Genomic DNA, 20092 nt, shown 5'->3' with positions numbered 1-20092 from the left:
TATGCTGGTGCCTTGGCCTCTGTCCACCCAGAGTGTAGGCTGTAAGAAGTAAATGTATATTGTTTATAAATACCCAGCTGAAAGTGATTTCATAGCAACCTAAGGACTAAGGCAATGTCCAGTGTTTTCTTATTAATTTTCTTCTGGATGACCTGTTCATTATTGAAAGTGGAGTCTCAAAGTCCCTCTTATTATTTGTTCTCAGTCCTCTCTCTTTCAGTCCCTTGCTTTCTATATTTAGGTGTTCCAGTGTTGGATGAGAATGTCTGTATATTCATTACATCTTCTTGGTGAATTGACTTCTCTATCATTGTCTGGTGAGCTCTCTCCTCTTTGTAGTGCTAGGGATAGAACCCAGGGCCTTGGGCCTGGTGTCAATGCTCTATCCCTGAGCCACAGCCCCCATCCCAATCCCATATCTTTTTAAAATTTTTTGTACTTGTTCTAATTAGTTGAACATGACAGTAGAATGCATCTATACATTTTGATAGATCATACGTAAATGGAGTGTAATCTCTCCTTTTTCTGAGGAGTGAGATAACTGGGTCAAAGTTTTCTGAGGAATCTCTGTACTGCTTTCCCTAATGCCAACCCCACTTCTTTTTCAGTTAGATCCCAAGCCTACTTTACCCCGTTCACTACCCCTGCTCTCCTCTGGTGTCCATCAGCACGGAGCGTCCTTCTCCATCTGCTTACTTCCAGTCTGTGTATGACCCTAAGGGTGAAGTGGGTCTCTTGTCAGCAGCATATAGTTGGGTCTTTTTAAAAGATACAGTTATTCTGTGTCTTTTAACTGGAAAATTTAACCTGTTTACCTTTAAGATAATTTTGATAGGTGAGGACTTCCAGTTGTACTGTTGCTGGTTTTTTCTTGTTTTCCCTCCCTCTTCCTGTGCTGCTGTCTGTGTGGTTGGGTGGTGTTCTGTGTGTTACCCCTGGATTCCTTACTCAGGCTGTCTTGTGTGTACCTCATCCCCTTGTTGACTGTTCTTTAGTTCCTGTGCAATGAGTCAGGGAAGCCCAGTGCTCCGCGGGTGAGAGGCTAAGTCCAGGTCGACCTGAAGGGTGAAGGGGTGCTTCCTGAATTCTCCTCTGGGCACCTTGGACTTAAGTTTGAGAACCGCAGTCTGGCGGTTCTCTCTTGTGACCTGAGCAGGAGTCGTGTGCAGTGATCATGCACGGAGGATGCTCAGGTGAGATGGCGGGTTGAGGCTCAGGGGCTCCAGACCTGCCCCTCCCCCCAGCCTCAGACGGGCCTCTGAGGCCTCGAATTGCTGGTCCCTGTGAAATGAGGGAGCTGCAGTGGATATCTCCAGGGCCTGACCACTGTGCCATCATTGCATCCTGGGCAGAGAAGCTCAGTGCGCAGGTGTGTGTGTGTGTGTGTGTGTGTGTGTGTGTGTGTGTGTGTGTGTACATGTATATAATGGCATGCTTGGTGGTATTTGTATGGTATGTGTTTGCATGTATGTTTGTGTATGTACAGTGCATATGTGTGATTAGGGTGTGGGTGTGTGGTATGCTGTGTGGTATTTGTGTTGTAGTTCCTTTTGTTATGTCGTGTGGTATGATATTTGTGTGGTATGTGGTGTGTGATGTGCAAATGTGTTGTATGTGGTATGTTGTACGGCGTTGGTGTGTACATGTGTGCATGGTGTGTGTGTGTGTGTGTGTGTGTGTGTGTGTGTGTGTGTTGAACGCTGTATAAAGGCAGACGCTATGCAGATCTCCAGGGGTGTCTGTCTTTGTTCACCAGCACCCTTAGACTCCTGAGTATTAGTCAGCTTTTGCAACCACACTACCTGTCAAGAACCACTTAGAGGAGAAAAAGTTTATTTTGGCTCCCAGTTTCAGAGGTTCCAGTCCGTAGACAGCCGAATCCATTGCTCTGGGCCAAAGATAAGGCAGTACGTCGTGGGGGAGAGCCCAGTGGAGGAAGGCCGCCCCTCGCGGCAGCCAGGAAGCAGAGGGAGAGAGCGGGGGCTGCAGAAAGAGCAGCCTTCCAGGGCAGCCCGGGCCCGCCTCCTCCAGCCGCGCCCAGCTGCCCACCATCACCTAGGCTGCAGCTCTCGCTGTCCAGTCCTCTCGCCTCTGAACTTTCCTGCATGAACAGGAGCTTCTGAGGGCACCCAATCCAAACCCCAGCACCTGAGGTCTTTCTCTTGCTGTGAGGCAAACATGCAGCGCACAGAGGGTCATTGTGATGAGCAGCCTCGGGCAGTGGTTCTGACACCCTGAAATTGCTGAACCTGTTCAGAATCTCTCCATGTGAAGTGTTCCTAAGACAAAAAGCAGATTGTGCTAACCATGCATCTTTAGATTGCAGTGATCCCAGTGAAGGTGGACACCCTCCCCTGGGTTTTCCCCTCCCCTGGGATTGCTGGTCTGAGGGCTGGAACGGAGCTGCCGGCGCTCCTGGTCACGGAGCAGGTTCCTGGTCGGTTAAGTAACGGCGATGCCTTGATGTTCTTGTTTATTACAGCCCCTGCCCCCAGAAGGCAAAAATGTGACCACTGGACCGCATGCCCCCCTAACAGCTATGCCTACCGGTTGCTCAGCGGTGGTGGTCGGAACAAGTACGCCAAGATCTGCTTTGACGATGAGCTGTAAGTAGCAGTGTTCGGGAAGAAAGCACAGTGGCTGTCGACCGGGTCCCTCTGAGGCTGGCCGAGCAGCAGTGCTGCCCGAGAGGAGAATCTCATGCCCCTGAGCCCAGCCCAGTGTACCTGGGTGGAAAGCAAGCCGTGCGGGCTGCGTCTGCCAGGGAAGGATGCTGATTCTCCCTCGTGGTGTGCGTCCTGTGCTGAACGGCTTCAGTTTTGTTTGGCAGCCTTTAGGACAAACTGTCATTTATAGTTCATACTTTACTTGAGCACCTGGCAAAGTCCAAAGTCGCGGGAACACAGAATTTGGCTGACTGAGCGTGTGGCTTGTGTTTTGTGGTCCCCGCCCTCGCGGGTTGAAGCAGGTGCACTTCTCTCTGTCGTTGGCACCTCCCAGAGGTGGAGCAGGTGAATATCCCTCCTCTTCCACGTTGGCAGAGTTTGTGCAGTTGGTGCTTCTTCTCCAGGGAGGCCATCTGTACTTCTCTTGGTGGGATTTTTAACTGCAAATTCAGTTTGTTCAGCAAACGGGGCTGCTCCAGTTACCTGTTCTTTACTTTTGAGAGCTTCTTTGCATTGGAGCACAGCCCTGATCTTAAGTCTCTCTTAAGAAGCCATTTCTCAAGACACAGTTCCTTTCATGGGTGTGGGATCTAGAAGCCACGATACACACTTGGCGTGCTCAGAGCCACTGGGGTGGAACCACTTCTGAGCACTTTTAGTGAACAGACACAAGAGACGCCTTTTTTTGCACTGGTATTTCCAGCTAAAATTTAACATTGCAGGATTTTTTCTCCACTAGGAACTTTGATTTTACATTTTAACTCTTTTCCTTTCACTGAGAACCTTCATCTCTACTACCATTTAACACTTGCTTTCAAACTGATATCAATAGAACTAACAGTGCAACTACTGAGTGACACGTAATTTTTGTCAGTTATTTTTTATTTAAAAAGAGTACATTACAGTGTACAGTGTTATGATTAAAGTCATATGAAAGAGTTATTTTTCCCATAGTTGTAATGGTTCAGAAATTAACATATCAAAAAACATATATTCAGAAAAATCTTCCCTACACTCTCCAATTTTTCTCCTGTTCTTATCTCCATTATTTTTTCATTTGTTTCTGATTTATCCCTCCAGCATTTGCTTTTATGATAAAACAAGCTCTCTCTATACATAATCAGCATGTACCAATATATGACTTTTTATAAGCTTATCTATGCATGCCTATATGAATATATGTATATATGCACATATACACATGTTCTTTCTTACATAAAAGGTAGCAAACTCCACACACAGTTTTTGCACTTTGCTTTTTTTAACGGTATATTGGAGATCACTCCTTATCAGTACAGAGATTTTCCTCACCTGTTGTATTGGTGCATAGTATTCCATAGGGATGTATCGTACTTTATTCAACTGGTTTTGCACTGACAGGCAGTTCTAATGTGTCCGACCTTTTGGTACTGCTAATAATGCTGCCATGACTAACCTGTGGATGTGCTGTTTTGTAAGTGATCATTATAAAGCAGACACTGTGTAACCACCCTCAGGTTAAGCAGTGGACTATCACTAGGACTCAACAGTCCCTCTGTGTACCTCTTCCCAAGTGCAGCCCCCTTCCCTACACCCACTGGTAAGGCACTCCATCTTCCTCTGTGGTATCATGGCCTTGTTTTTCTTGATGGTTTTACTATCTAAGCAAACATTGTTATTTAATTTTGTGTATTTGAGTTTTATATAAATGGAATCATAAATTATATGTTCTTTTGTGTCTGGTCTTTTTAGCCCAAAATGGTATTTATGAGATTTGTCTTTGATGTTGGCATAGCTCTTTCTGTGGATCTGCATTGCTGTGTAATATTACATTGTTATTTTCCATGCTACTGTTGAGTGACATTTGGGTCATTCCCAGTTATTTTTGATGAGTGCTATATATGTCTCTTGGTGCTCATATGTACGCATTTCTGTGGAGTGTTGACTTTGGGGTTCAGGATGGTGGAGGGTCTCACAACCAGTGATTATCTAGAAGGATTCCTAGGAGTCAAAAACAGGTTACACTTATGGCTAAGGTTTGTCACAGCAGAATACAGAGCCACTTCTTCTGTCTGGGTGCTGATGGTGAATTCTTGCTAATATTTCATGTTTCTTTGAAATATCTGTCTTTCATCTTCATTCCTGAAAGATATCTTGGCAGGATGTGTTGGTCATGGTTTTCTTTCAACACATTCGAGGTGTTATTCCATGGTCTTCTAACTTCACAATTTCTTTTGAGAAGTGAGCCAACAATCTAATTGCTGCAAATGTGAAAGTAATTTCCTTTCCCTTTTCTGATCCTAATTGTCTTTTAAGATTTTTTTTTTTACTTGTATTTGGTTTCCAGCATTTGTACCCTGATGTGTCTGCTGTAGTTTTATCTTATTTGGACTTCTTTGAGCTCCTTAAACATGTATGTATTGAAGTTCTTCATTGCATCTGACAACTTTTCTGCCAGTATACCTTCTTGTCTCCTTCCCTTTCTCTTTTTCTTTTGAGACTCTTAATGAAGCACATTTTAGACCTTAATACTCTAATCTCTAAACTGCATTGTTTTGTGTTCCATATTTTTATCTCTCTTTCACTGTGGACAGAACTGTTTTCCATTTCACTAGTGTTCTCTTCTACTGTGTCTAATCTGCTGTTAAACCCATTCATTGACCATTGATTTCTTTAGCTTATTATATTATTTTCTTTTAGAACTTAATTTTTTTTTCAAATCAGCATGTCAGTTTTTTAAATGTCCAGTTCTGAATTTTGCAATTTTGTTCATCATTTTCTTGACTATATTAAGTATAGTTATTTTGAAGTCTATGTTGGATAACTCTACTACTGGAAACCCCTGTGAGTCACCCCTATTATGTACTGTTTCCTGCTGGTTCTATTGGTACTTGTTATGTTGATTCTTTGCTCATGTGCCAAAATATGTTTGACAGTGTGCCAGATGGTACATTGAGTTATTTTTTTAAATAGAGGCAAAAGATATGTATCAATCAGTTTTCCATTCCTGTAATAAAATATCTGAGGCATGACAATTTGTAAAGAAAAGAAGCTTATTTGTCTCACAGTTCTTAGACCCAAAGGCATGGCACCAGGATATGCTTAGCTCTGGTGAGGGCCTCATCGCAGATGGCTTCACAGTGGTCGGAATTCATGCAGAAGAGATCTCATGGAGAGACCGGAAGACAGAGGGATTCGGGGGTTAGACCTGCTCTACTCTCTGGAGATGTAATTGACCCTGTGAGAACAGCACTGATCCCTCTGAGGCCCCGTGACCTAGCTACCCTGCATAAGCCCCACCTCTTAAAGGTCCCAGCTCCCAACATCCCCACATTGAGGCTTCCAACCCGTGAATTCTTGTGGGCCTACACTCAAACTACATCCAAACTAAAGCCGGATAAAAGTTTCTTTTGCTTCTGAGGATTTTTCTTTGCTGCTCTGAGAGACCTGGAACAAACAGCAGAACAGGACCATCTGAGTAGATTTTAACCATTGAGACTTTCCAGGCTACTTAGTGGAATTAAGTCTGGGCTAAAGTCCAGCAAATGCTGACTTAATTTCTGGTTGTCCTCACACTCAGGACTCCACCCTTGTGAGCAAACTGACGTGAGAGGTGGGGATCTGACCTGACCCTCTCTCTGGCTCCCAGCATCTGCCCCCCACCCCTGACCTCAGAGCACTGCTCACCTCTGCTGGCATCTTTTCTGGAATCAGCAAGTGCTCCTGGGGTAAAAGTAGCCTCAAATGCTGGGCTCACCACCATGAATAGAGTCTCCTGTGAGCCCTTGACCTGGGAAGTTATTTGCTCCCTTATTAAGGCCCTATTATTCCTCTAAAAATGATCCCCTCTTTCCTGCTTTTCTCCAAGGGTGGCGGGTTCAGATCACCCAAGTTCTCATTATTGGAAACTTCAAATTCTAAGACTGTCAAAGAGCCCCAGGTCTAGGAGGCTTGTGGGAAAGCTTAGGTAAACTCTCAGGGGCAGAGTGATGAAGCACACGTTCACCCTCCCACAGCCTGGGGAGGAAGGAACACTGCCACCCTATCATGACGCACCATATCATTGATTCGAGACCTTGGCAAAGGGCCCATGCACACCTGTGTGCACACACACATGCACACACAACTCCTGTGATCTTTGGAAATGATGACCATCTCCCCGGAAAGCCATCCGGTCTTCCTGATGTTAGGGTACAGTCAGCGCGAAACTGACATTTCACATTCTCCAGTTTAAAAGTAAAATCTAAGTGATACGATGGAAAGTGTTTATTTAAGGAGCTAGCTGGGCCTTGAGGTTGGGTGAAAGGGTCACCTGGGGCCAAGCAAAGCTTCTGCCAGTGCTTTCCAGGGTGGAGACGTGGAACAGCTGGGAAGCCAGGTTTGGGTCTATACCTGCAGATTCACCTCTAACTACGTCGCATCTCTAAGAGGCAAACGGACGCTCATGAGCTGGTTCAGGACTTGGTGAAAACACCTTCGTGAAGAGCCTGAGTTAAACGAATATGGGTTTTTCCTCTCTGTCCTTTGCCTAAATTATAAGATTAAATGTGGTTTCCAGGTGCCGTGGGGACTGAAACCCGGTCGCATGTGGCGGAGCCAGTGTGGGGTGACTCCAGGGAGCCACACCAGGGCGGTGGCATCTGGCAGGAAGTGGTGGGAAGTCATGCGTTGGGCTGTTTGCCCAGAAGGTCTGCGAGGAGGGCTGGGTGCTCGTTTCTGGGCAGGCGAGGAATCTCGACTCTTGCTCATTTGCATTTCAGGCTCATAGGAGAAAAGGCTGGGCGTGTCGCAAGGGGAATAAACATTGCCATTGTTGACTGTAAGTTGTTCAATACTTTCCTTAAAACATCCCTATGAGGTGGGATTGAGACTTTGAGGTTTCAAGATTTTTGCACATGATCTAGTTTAGGTCTGTATCTTAATGCATTTTAAAATTATATATTTAATTATTTTTATAAGCCCCATGTTACAAATTGTGGCTCCAATGACGACAAGAGATAACTGAAGACCAAACACAAAAGGATTTCACAAAAAAACAAGGAGAAGGTGGAGGGCATGCTGGAAACCCAGAGATGCACCGGCTGGTGACCCAGGGTTGCATCTCCTGTCCGCCTCACCCCTGGCCAGTCACACCCTGGCCGGTTCCCACTGTGGTGTGATAAAAGGCCACTGAAAGTCCACGGAAAGCAGAGCTGGGCCTCGCTCATAGGTCCTGCTGCCACTGGGAGCTGGCACTAAGAACTGCAGCAGGGTCAGAAAGAGGTTCCCTGCAGTCCCCAGGGGCGGGGGCGCAGCCCACATGGGCTGGCGATAGCCGAGCACAGGGTAACCCAGGGAAGGCAGAGGCACGCCGAGGGAGGGGCCGAGGGTCTCCGCTGGTCCTGGGGAAAAAGCAGGAGGAGCGGAGCGTCAAGGTCAGCGGTGACTGGACGCAGGCTGGAAGCAGCTCCAGAGCAGCGCCTGCCTCTGTCCTGCTGTCCCTGTGCTCGGTGACACTCTTGGGGAAGCCGCCCCTCCGGGCTGGGCCATCCCATCAGACACACAGAGAAGAAACATCCTGTTAAGCGGGGCCAGGGCCACCAATGCACCCTTGGTCCCATAATTTTTTTTAAACACCATTTCTTTTATTTGCAGATATAACTGGGAAGCCGATAGCAACACAGTATTTTGATATGTATGAAGGTGGTAAGAAAACATTTCCTGTTAAAATGAAGTTTAAACAGCCTAGATGCTAAAGAGAAGCTGGGCATATATTCAGAAAGGAAGAGGGCTGCTTTGGTCTGCATTTCTCCTGTGTGGGCTCCCCGGTGGGCACGGCTGCCCTGCTCTGGGTGCCACCTGAGTCTGGCCTAGGCTATGGCTGCAGAGGTCCCTGGCCCATGCTGTAGGAACCATGCCAGTTGCAAGATTGGCTGCGGAATCTCTAGGGCCTGCCTTTGGGTGGCCGCCTGCCTCATCTTTCAGCCTGGAAGAGCTCTTCCTGCACTGTACCCAGAACGCCCTCCAGGAGGGGCCTGTGTCTTGTCCCTCTCCTCAGTGGGCCCCAGGGGCACCCATCGCATGTGTGAGACCAGTGCTAGGAAGCAGGGGTCAGAGCGGACCTGTAGGCTGCAGGCAGAAGGAGGCCCTGGCCAGGACAGGAGCCTCTGCTGGCAGAGAAGACCCTCAGACTGCCGTGCGTTGACCCTACAGATAACTCTGGACCAATGGCAAAGTTCATTTGGAGCGCTCCCGTGAGATCCCTGCTGTTCATGGTGACGCACGATGACGGAAGCACCAGGTGAGCATGTTGGGAGTCAGCGTGGGCACCACAGCTAGCGGGGCAGAATGCCGGGTGCCCGTCCTGCCCTCTGGGGGACGGAAAGTGGAGCAGAGCCGCCCTTCAGGAAGGAGTGGCAGTGCATATGCAGAGTAGTGTCCCTGGAAGGACTCTGACCGTGAGCCCGAGCACCCGCCTGCGGGGTCTGGGCCCTGCCAGGGGCACTCAGCCACAGGGACAGCGAGGAGGGGGAGGTGTGAGTGTTCCAGCCAGAGGGACTTCCAGGAAGACGCGTCCCTGCAGGAGGAGCTGCAGAGGGTAAAGGGACACACACATGTGCAGGCGCACACGTGCCGTCCCCCGAGCAGCTGCTTTAACTCCGTGCTCCTGAGTGCGATGTACCAGGCCAGCGTGCAGCCAGCTTTATGGGGAATTCCTAGACCTGGAAAGCCTTTTCCAAACGAGTCTGACCTCAGATTCATTTCTCAGGGAGCTTCTGTCACACTGAAGTTCCTTGGATGATGCATGAAAAATGCATCAAAAATGACTCACTTAGGGAAATCTAAATTTTCCCTCCTTCAGTCACTTACTCCCAATCACAGTGCTTCACACTGGTGGTATTGTTTTAAGTTTGTTATTTTTCCCCCCCTTTTCTAAAGCGGCACGTTTGACTCTGCTACCTCCTTCAGCAGCTGCTGTCCACTCTATTTTGTAGTCAGAAAGTGAAGTAGCAGCCAGGACTGGAAATGGTGTCGGCCAGGTTTGAGGACATGGCTGAATCCCCAGACACAAGGTCCTTTCAGAATTGAGATTAAGACCTCAAAACTGAAGTCCATGAGGGCTCTGGATACGGTCGTCTGTTGGCGCACTCCACCTGCGGGTCCTGTGGGCTGCCACCTGTGCCAAGGCAGAGACGTGGCTTCTCCTTGCTCAGGATGCGCACCATGGCCCAGCCAGCTGCAGCCTCGTCCCCTCGGGTGTCCCCTGGAGGCTTTCTCACCCTGTCCCCTTTGCTCCCAGACTGAAGGCTGACGCCAAGGACGCCATCGAAGCACTTGGCAGTAAAGAAATCAGGAACATGAAATTCAGGTCAAGCTGGGTGTTTCTTGCAGCAAAAGGCTTTGAACTCCCTTCAGGAATTCAGAGAGAAAAGGTGAGTGCGTTTGAGTGGGAGTGCGGGACTCTGAGAGGCTGCCTGGACTCCCTGTCTGCACGCAGGCTGCCGTAGGCCTTGCCGGTTCTGCCGGGCTGGTTCTCGGCTGGAGCTGGGAACGGCTCAGGTCCCTGTGATAGACGATTCCCAGTGGGCTGTCGGATCAGCTTCTGCCACCTGCAGCCAGTGCGCGTCCCCGTCTCCCTGGGGGCGGTCAGCCCTGTGCCTGCTCAGGGCAGTGATGGTGCTCACCTCCTGGCGGCAGAGGGGACCACCGGGACCAGGCGAGGTGGTGCCACACCAACAGCTCTTGATAACTGCAGCTGCCCTCTGCCCACCTTGCCACAGGACAGATCATGCCTCTCCCGTTACGGACCCCGTTTATCAAAGAAAAGGGAAGAGCAGAACGGGAGCTCTGACTTCCTAAGTCTCCTGTGGGAATCCCAGCGGAGGCTTGGCTCAGTGTCATGTGGGAGTCACCCCCGGGGACCCTAATACCAGCCTGTTCGGTGGGTCCTACCTGCTGCTGCACAAGTCAGCTTCCTGGGAGCTCAGAGCTGCAGCGGCCTCTGCCTGCTGCAACGACTGGCAAACGGAAGGGAGTTTACAGATGCCTTTGTTCACCCTCTTGGTCTTGTGAGAAGGGAGGAGGCTGAGCCCCGCAGCCTGAGGACTAGGTGAGGCTAGCCGGTTTTGCAGTGACGGTGACGGAGCGGGCCTGACTCCACCTCCCCCGCTGTGTGCCCTGAGGACCCTGCTTCCTGGGCTTTTCTGATCCCTACACTCCCCACGCCCGCCCTCCCTGCTCAGTGTGGGTGACAAGGACACCACCTTGCCCAACTTGCCTCTAGTGACCAGGCTGGGCTCAGATGCTGTCCCCAGCCCAGCTAAGCCCCTCCTGTCTGGCACAGCACTGGTCCTTGCCCTTCCCACCCCAGGAGCTTTCCGTGTGTGGCCCTTGCTGAGCGCTTCCCGCCGCTCCTTCACCGGAGCTCCAGGCTTCTCCTCCGGCCTCCTTCTCCGCCTGAAGGCCCATGACAGCCAGGCCTCCTCAGCTGGCTGGCAGGACCCTGCATTCGGGTGTTTTTGTCCTTTCTTGCCTGTAATATAACTTGTAAAAGGCAGGAACCACTTTTTCTTTAATTTTGACATCCCCAAAGTCTCAATAATAAATAAATTCATCGTAAGGGCAGTTTTAAGAAGATATGTAGGTAGGTAGACAGATAGATGGACAGATGTTTCTCTAAGTGAGATTTATCGGGATTACAAAGTTAGTTTAACGACCCCCAAATCAATCAGTGTCTCGTACCACACTAATAGGAAAAAACCTAACTGTCGCAATAGACACGGGAACGCATCCAATGCCCCTTAGTGATAAAAGCACTGAGCAAACTAAGAAGAGAAGGGAACTTCCCTTAAACTTTCTCCATCACTGTAGTGGGGATTCTAGCAAGGGCAGGTAGAGAAGGTGTGGCTCAGAGGTTAGTGCCTGCCTGGTACGCATGAGGCCCTGCGTTCCAGTCCAGCACTGCCAAAAAAAAAGGGGAAAAAGTCACCCACATTGAAAAGAAAACTCTCTCTATTCATAAATGACTTCATTTTATGCATAAGAAACCTTAAGGAATGCACTAAAAACTAAACTGAGAGAAGAGTTTAGCAAGTTTGTGGAATATGAGATCAATGAAAAATTAATTATATTTCTATTTACTTACAATGAACGATCAGAAAATGAAGTTCAGAAAACAATTCTATGTAGAATAGCATTAAAATAATAAAGTGCTTAGGAATGAATTTAATGTAGAGGACCTAAGACATTTACACTAAAATAATAAGTCACTATTGATAAAACTAAAAAAAGGAAAGATATTCCATGTTCCATGTTTAGAAGTTAGAACTCCCACAATTGACCTGAAGATCTAACACTCTCTCCTTCAGCTGACATTTTAAAATAGAACTGGACAAATTGATATGAAAATTCAGGGAACTCAGAGAGCCAAAGTGGTCTTGGGAAAGAAGAACGGAGGTAGCACCCCCAGGTGCCCGTTTAGAAACACAGGACAAAGCTACGGAATCAAGACGGTATGGTGCCGGCGTAAAGAGAGGCAGCGGTCAGTGGAGTAGAATTTGGACTCCAGAAAATGAGGGTCCTCACGACTAGATCAGCTGATTTTAACAAGGACAGCCAGGCCAGGACTGTGTCGATGAAACCAGCTCTCCATGTGTACAGCCGTGGGCCTGGTCCCCGCCTCACCTCACATGCAGAACCCAACTCCGAGTGTCAGTGCTCTGGACTTCAACAGAAACACAGGCGTGAATCTTCGTGACCTTGGTAGGCAGTGATCTCATGGCAGTGTCACCACTAACAACAAAGGTAAATGCTTTTCCTCAAAACAGAGGACACCATAAAGGAAGTGAGAAGATAACCCACAGAGTTGGAGAAAATACTCAGAAAAGGGTTGAATGTGTCCAGAATGTATAAGAACTCTTGCAATCGATAATAAAAAGACCACGACAGGTGAAAGTGGACAAATGATCTAAAATGCTTCCTCAAGGAAGGTGTGCGGAAGCTCACGAACAGACCAGCAGGGCTAGTGATCGGGGAAATGGGATAAAATCACAATGACACACCACCTTACCTCCCAGGATGCACAGCCCTCTCATTCTCATTTAAAATAAGATGGTCAGACTGACTGAAGAGAAGTTCAGCACTCTCAGGAACTGCTGGAAGGAAGGCAAAGTGGTGCGGTCCTTTGGGGTGACTATCGGGCAGCGTAGGCCATGGGACATCTCCATCTCTGCAGAATGTCCTCGAGCTGCGTTATCAAGAGGCATGTTAAGAGGAAACCAAACTCCAGCTTGTGCTGGAGCAAATCCTGTTCTATGCATTGTTTCTGTTCGTGTCACTTTGCTTGGTGACACAGATTAAATGTTTGCTGACCCCCTTAGCAAATAAATAAAACTCTCCTTTTCCTTTCACACAGATCAACCACTCGGATAATTCGAAGAACAGATACACTGGCTGGCCGGCAGAGATACAGATAGAGGGCTGTATACCCAAAGCTCCACGATAGCATGGCGCGTCCCCAGTAAACGCGTTTGGCGTGGGGGAAGGCAGCGGCTGGCAGGAGCACCTCACCTCTTTAAGTCCAGCAGCCGGTGCCTGAAGAATATTTTGCTAGTTGATAAAATCTCGGCACACGATGTTAGTACACTGGTGCTTGTGTCGTGAGGCTTGCGAGGAGCAGGACGCTGGAGTGAGTGGGGTTGCCGCGGGGGCCCAGAGGTTTAGCGTGGACAGTGGGGGGGGGCGCGCTGCTCATCTGGGTCTGGAGCAGCTCCACACTCTTCTACCCCAGCCTGTGTGGTCCATGGAGCCCTGCAGAGGGTCTGGATCCTCTGGTCACTCAGCACACCATGGCCCCCAAGTCATCTCCTAGGAGAATGAGCAGTGGTCGGGAGGGCAAAGCCTACATCTTGGTCACCTCCGCTGGCACTCTAGCTCTGCTGGGGGCTGTTCGTTCATACCTGGGTGCTGCCTGCCCCTGGCACTCGGGATCCCAAGTCTCTGTAGAGGCCTCTGCAAATCAAGGATGGAATTGTGGCTCAGGCCCAGTTATGGGCTGAACTGGGTCCCCCCAAATCCACTTATATGTGCTGAGCCCAGTAAGTACCTCAGGATGTGCCCTTATTTGGAAATGGAGTTCCTGCAGCTGCAGTCAGATGCGCTCACCTGGAGGAGGGTGGACGCCCTTATACAAGGGCAGACTGGACACAGACCCAACGCAAGGAGCAGGTCCTGGAAAGATGAAGCCAGCAGCCGGCAAAGCAAGGACGCCCAAGGCGACGCCAGAAGCTGCGAGGGAGCCCCTCCACGTGGACGGAAAGCAGCTGGCCCCGCAGGGCCCGGGTCTCCTAACACAGCCAGAAAATTGCCCTCCCTGGAGCGTCCAGCCAAGAGCGTCCTCCACCTCTGCACCAGCCGTGACCTCTGATCACCCTGGCCCAGGCGAACTCTGTGGAGGCGGGGCTGTCCCTAGTCCGGTCTCCAGAGATGCCCAGGAGAGTCAGCAGCGAGAGACGGCTGCAAAGCTGCCAAGCCAACTCTGACTCAGGAGAAGGTAGAAGATGGAGGCTGTCGTCGAGGGCCCAGTGGCCACCAGCCTGGGAGGGCTACACGGGCAGAGTGGGGCATTTAGGGAGTGACGCCACCGTGCACTGGACCGTAGGTGGCTCCAGGTCATCATCCAGAGCCAGAGTGAACCCCAATGCCCAGGGCGGACACTGGGTGAGAATGACGTGCCAGAGCAGGTCCATCGACTGTCAGAGGAGTGCCCACTGGGGTGGGCGGGCAGCTGTACGGTGCTCAGGACGTAGTCAGGAATCTGTACCTCCTGCCCCATCTGGGGAACCCAAAGCTGCTGTTAGCAACAGTGCATCCCAAACCAAAATCCACTCAGGAGAGCAGGACAGGTGGGCAGCGACCTCAGCCTCCGGGTCACTTGGCCTGCTCTGGACTTGAGCCTGAACCTACCACAGTCTTGCCCAGGGGGAGGGACCGGCCTGCTGGACTTTCCTCAGGAAGGGGCAGGCTGGGTCCCCTCAGTTGACGGGGTCCCAGGTGCTGTCCCTTCCACAGAGGGCAGGCTGCCCCCGTGGAGCCGAAGGCCTGCGATTCCTGACCTCTCAGCGTGTCTGCTGCTGGGCCCCTGGGCCTGCGGCACCACTGTCCGCAGCGCATGGAGCTTGTTCTGGACTGAGCAGAGGACCCTCCCCAGGCCTTCGGCTGCCCTTGTGCCCCAGCCCTGGAGCCCTGCAGATGGTATGAGGCCTGCAGCATCCGCTGCTCACCCAGCCGTCCTCATTGGGCCCGGGGCTCGCCATAGACCCTGCTGGTCACCCTCATGCTGTCCTGTGACAGGGTCACAAGGACTGAGCCCACTGCAGCAGGGGAGGCCCAGGGAGCCTGAGGTCAGTGTGCCTGGTCACGCAGACGATGGGACGAACAGACTCGGCTCCCAGGAGCACGTGCTCTGGGGCGGGCACTGTGCTCACTGTTTCACTAGTCCAGGGCCAGGTTTCCTGATCTCCGTTTCCACCACTGAGAGGCGAAGGGGGCTCCAGATGTTTCCCAGTGGCTCCAGACAGCTTCAGATGACTCAGGGAGCTGGGGGCCTTCCACACACAGGTTCTGCCCCCTCCAGGAGGCGGCAGGCGGGGAGGAAGCATTTGGGCTTTCCAGTTCACATCTTTAGCAAGCTGCATGCTTCACCCTGACCTGCTGCTGAACAAAGGGCTGTGGCAACCTCGAGCTACTGCTGACCCTGCCCAGGGAGGCCACCCTGCCCTGGTGGTGTCTGGTAGGCTCAGTCTTCCAGCACCAGTCCAATGGCAAGGATCTGTCCCTTGAGTTGGCAGTTGAGATGAGTCTGGTCCTTCCTGGAGGTGCAGGTCCTTCCTGAAAGGCAGCAGAGGAGCTGCTGCTTTAACGGGGTGCCGGAGGTCCCTGAGCAGGCCAGGGCTGCTAGGTCACTCTGTCTGACCTCTCTGGCACCTTTATTTACTGTAGCTTTCTCGAGGCTGGACGTGCGTCCTTTGCCAGTCACAAAAGCCCTGCCTGTGAACCTGTCCTCATCTGGTGTCTGATCTCTCCCCTTCTAACCTCTGCTCGTGGGCCCTCAGGGTGGTGAAGCTCAGGGTGGGGACCCTGAGGACCATCTCCTGGTGAGACCTCCCTCCAGACTTTGAACGCATAAGTAAGCCTTCAGATTCCTTCTTCAAAGGACCTTTTCCCTGAGGCCAGTGAGGGAAAAGAAATAGCTCAGGATTAAGAAGAAAATTACAATGTTAATTTTTGTCTTGGGGATGATCATGGGTGGAAAGGAGAGCTTTGAACAGCGTCCCTGCTCCTGGCCAGCCCCAGCCCTGGAGATGACCGCCACCCTGCCTAGAATCCTGCAGGCCCTTGCAGTGTCCAGACTTGGCTCTGGTGGTGGGCAGCCGGGATCCCTGGGAGTTTGGTCACAGCAGGGGCCTTGGGAATGCCTTGGTGGCACACTTTCCTTTTTTGCAGGGGAAGTGATAGAGGCCAGAGGGTGACGTGGTTGTTCTGGGCCCCGTGTTGGGCCTGGCCACCTTCTCCCTCCCCTCATGGTGTCCTCTGGATTCTGAGGTCACAGTTCCAGGAGGGGGTGCTTATGGAAGCCAGCCACCTCCCTCCTCTGGGTTTCCAGCTCCTAACTAGGGGAAGGGTGACATTGGTCTGGTGTGGACGCTCAGGGCTTTGAGAGCACATGCCTGAGAGACTGTCTCAGTCCTTGTCCATGTCAGCCTACACAGTCCCACACAGGAGCTACACACAACGATGCAAATAATTCCAATTACATGGAATCCAAACCCAGGTCCTCAGGGCAGCAGCCACAGTCTATACCTGTGGAGCAGATCGGACAGGCCTAGCCCGACACTGGTCATTGCAGAAAGCTCACGGGGCCTTGGTGTGGCATCAGTGGCTCTGCAGGGGCAGCCTCTCCAGTCCCTCAACTGAGACTCCTTAGGGATGCTGACTTGGGCCTGTGGGGTCAGACCTCTGGAGGGGCCTGGCAGTCTTCATAGCCCTGCCAGGGTTGGGACGCAGCTCCCATCGGAATTGTTGGGAGAGTGCGGGCAATTCAGTTGTGTTTCTGCGGCCAGCCACGTGGCTTCGTGCCTCTGGTCGCTGGTGACGGGGCAGGGATGGCTCACACGTGACAGCAAAGCAAAGCGTGGCGAGGAAGAGTTGGCTTGCCTGGTTTCTGGCCTGGTGCTGCCGTGCTCAGGCGCAGCAGGGCCCTTCAGGGAGAGCCCGCGACATCTGAAACGCGGCACTCGTGGCTTTCCACACTGTCTCCTGAGCACGACGTGCACCTGATAAACGTGGCTGCTGCCAGAGGCGGGAGCCATGAAGGTAAGCGTCTGACGCGGTGGCGTGGCCGCCAGCCAGCCTGCGCGCAGCAGGAGGCTTCTAGAGGGAAATCGCTGCGTTAGGGCACAGGGCGGCTCTATCCTGCCCCTGGTCACTTAGGTCACTGGGCCTTGGGATAGCTTTGCTCACCGTTGTGTGGAACCTGGGGCTGGGTGGGGAGCTTTGCGCTGAAACCCTGTCTCTGAGGCTTCGGATGCTGCTTCTGCAGTATCCACGCACGGCGACGTGGTCTCAGTGATGGGCCGGACGCTGGCTCCAACTGCCGCGGCGTGAATACTCCCGCCATGCCTGATTCCCAGCCAGCCGGAGCCAGCTCCAGCACCCAGGCCGGGTGCTGAATCTACCTTAGAACTGACACTGAGCAGAAAGGAGACGAGGGTTCACCGCACCTTCTAAAAACCCTGCTTTCCCACTGCGTTGGAAATCTGTCCACAGCGTCTGCAGCAGAGGAGGGATGCAAGCTCTCGGCCCCCGCCCGTTCACACCCTCTCCTCCTCCCCAGCAGCACGCAGGGCTTCCTAGTTAAGGAAGTTCTGTGCACGTCCTCTGGCTCCTCCCCCTAGGAAAGAAGCCCCGCCCCAAGGATCACTTCTAGATTCTCACAGCATCGCAGGGACACAGTGCTCAGTAAAGATTTGTGAGTGAGTAGAGGAAGAACTACCAGCTCCTTAAAAAATATCAAGGGGCAGTGAGCCCTGGGACGTGAGGTTGCCTGCCGTCTGCTGGTGGCAGATGTCCCTGTGGATGACGCTGGGGCTGGAGTGAACAGAGTCGACAGAGTGGCAGAAGACCCCAGTGCCCAGGAGGTGTCCCGGACCCCATGGAGCTCTGGAATTGCCTGCAGGTCAGCTGTGATGGGTCTGCCCATGTGGGGGACAGACGGCCTTAGAGATGGCTGCTGCTGCAGGTTGGACCCTGTCCCTCGCGGTCATTTCCACTTCTCTAAATAGTTGTGTTTACTTTCATCCTGGCAGACTTCAACTTCCCAACTCAGCAGGGGGATGTCCTCTGATCACAGGGCCCTGGGGAACCAGGTGCAGGTTAGAGTGCCGGAGTCCGAATCCCACACCTGTCCCACACCTGTCCTCTGCCTCTCAGCCTCTCTTAAGAATTCTAGGAAAGACAGAACCAAAGCCAGCCTGGCAGGCAGAAGGCCCCCCTGTGGAGTGCCTGGAGTCCCCTACTCCTGAGCTCTGTGCTGACCCCTTGTGGTTGGCAGCTCTGCATCTCCGCCCTCCGGGGCCTCCCCGCCTGCCACGTGCCTGGAGGAGAGAGCTCTGTTTGCACAGGGCTTGGGACTGTAGGGCTGTGGCCCTAAGTACATGCAAGGAGATCGCCTCCCCCTGTACTTTCTGGACTTTCTCCAGCTTTCAGTGGCCATACATACACGTGAGGAGGCTGAGATTGCCAAGTCCCTTTCACTGCCTGGAGCCTCCTGGTGGAAGATGCAAGAGTGGGAGGCACTGGCTGAGCCGGAACTGACCGGGCTTGTGGAGTCCTATCAGACAGGGCTCCCTGGGAGTGGACAGCAGAGCAGGGCCATCACCCCAACGCCACAGGGGCTGCCTGGCAGGGGAGTGGGCCCTACATGCTTCCTTATTGCACTTTCTTACCCACCCTCAAGATTCTTGTGTTGAAGCCCCAACTCCCAGCACCTCAGAAGGTGGCCTTGTTGGAAACAGGATCCTGTTGATGTAATTAAGGTGAGGCTGGGGGTTAGAACAGAATGGCCCCCAACCAACGCCACAGTGTCCTTATAAAGAGAGTTGGACACACAGCAGGGAGGACGCCCCAGGAGAAGGGAGTTGTGCTGCCCAGAGGAGCCCCCAGAAGCTGGAGGGAGGCTGGGGCAGGTCCCACCCACACCCACAGAGCGAGGCAGCCCTCACATATTTGATTTCGAACTTCAGCCTCCCAGGTGGTAAGAGAAGAATTTTTGTTGTTCTGAAGTATGCATTCTGGGTACCGTAGAAGACTAGCACCTGACAGACCCATGTTTTGGCACATGCTACACTAATAGGCCTAACCCGTTCCCCCAACACGCCTCTCTTTGGGAAGAGTTGGCATCAAAGTCTCCAAGCCAAAATCTGAAGGCGCAGTAAGTTGACAGTGCGGACCAAGAAGTGACAGTGACTTCCCTGCTTGGAACATGGGTCTGAGCAACTCTGGGACCAGAGCACCACTTACAGATCCTGTGAGAACATGGGACATGCTTGGGACAGTCCGTTCCTGAGGAGACCTGAGGAGCTGCCATTCAGGAAAATCCCGACTGAGCTGTGCCCATGGTGAGGAGGACGGGGCAGGCCCGCGTGTCCCGGAGCTCCCCCAGGAGGAGGCTGCTCCTTCACCCCAGGCATGGGACCACTGCCTGCCCCCCGCAGAGGTCCCGGCACTGGCACCTTCTGCTGTGGCACCTGCCCTGCCCTCTCAATAGCCATGCCCAACCCAGTGCCCAGGAGGAGGGTGTGGGAAGAACACCCAGGAGGCTGGGGCAGCCTCTCTGCTCACCACCAGCAGGAGGAAGAAATTCGGGGCCAGGAATTTCTACCGGGTAGGACCAGTTCTGGCAATCAGACGTCCACCTCGTTGCCAGTGGTAACTTCCTTCCTCTCTCCTGGAAACTGCCACTCGGGCTCAGTGGAGCTGATTATTTTTGTGGAATTCCACTTTTCGGAGGAAGTAATGTCCTAGTCGGTATGAAGGTAGTCACATACACAGAATTACACAGATGCAACGCGGTCTTTCCAACCTGAGAAAAATGGCCCTGAGGACACAGAAAGAAGTCAGGGCCAAGGGCCCAGGAGGCCAGAGGGTGACTTCCAGGACTCAGGCTGCGAGACCCACCAGGAGTCCTCTGGGGACTCAGTGAAGAACGTAGAAAGCTTGAAACACAAAGAAGAAAAGCAGTCAAAAGGGAAAGAAGGAGCTGGTCTTCAAGGCCTTCCTGAACTCTGACCGTCATCTACAGTGGCTCTCTGTGACATATTTCCAAAGTCAGGATCGCCTTCCTGTCCACTCCTCATCAAAGAGCCCGTTACCCGTGGGATCCCAAGTAATACCAAAGCCACGTCAAGATC

At 52.0% G+C, this 20092-nt stretch overlaps 1 protein-coding gene across 2 annotated transcripts in view; it reads left to right on the top strand.

The window, feature by feature from the left end:
- Positions 1-20092, top strand: part of Fam3b (FAM3 metabolism regulating signaling molecule B) — a 54243-nt gene that overhangs the window by 24010 nt on the left and 10141 nt on the right. The window contains exons 3-8 of one of the 2 annotated variants that reach the window (XM_047565354.1): positions 2483-2606; positions 7406-7464; positions 8280-8330; positions 8838-8925; positions 9925-10057; positions 13039-15264. In XM_047565354.1, coding sequence (XP_047421310.1) covers positions 2483-2606; positions 7406-7464; positions 8280-8330; positions 8838-8925; positions 9925-10057; positions 13039-13128 — 545 coding nt within the window. In that variant the 3' untranslated portion in view covers positions 13129-15264. Of the gene's footprint in view, positions 1-2482; positions 2607-7405; positions 7465-8279; positions 8331-8837; positions 8926-9924; positions 10058-13038; positions 15265-20092 lie in introns of those variants that run through there. The other variant, XM_047565353.1, reaches the window with a different exon arrangement.

The sequence above is a fragment of the Sciurus carolinensis genome, chromosome 9 (genome assembly GCF_902686445.1).
Source record: "Sciurus carolinensis chromosome 9, mSciCar1.2, whole genome shotgun sequence".
Lineage (NCBI taxonomy): Eukaryota > Metazoa > Chordata > Mammalia > Rodentia > Sciuridae > Sciurus > Sciurus carolinensis.
Note: the sequence above shows the minus strand (reverse complement) of the source record. Positions and strands in the feature narration are given on the sequence as shown.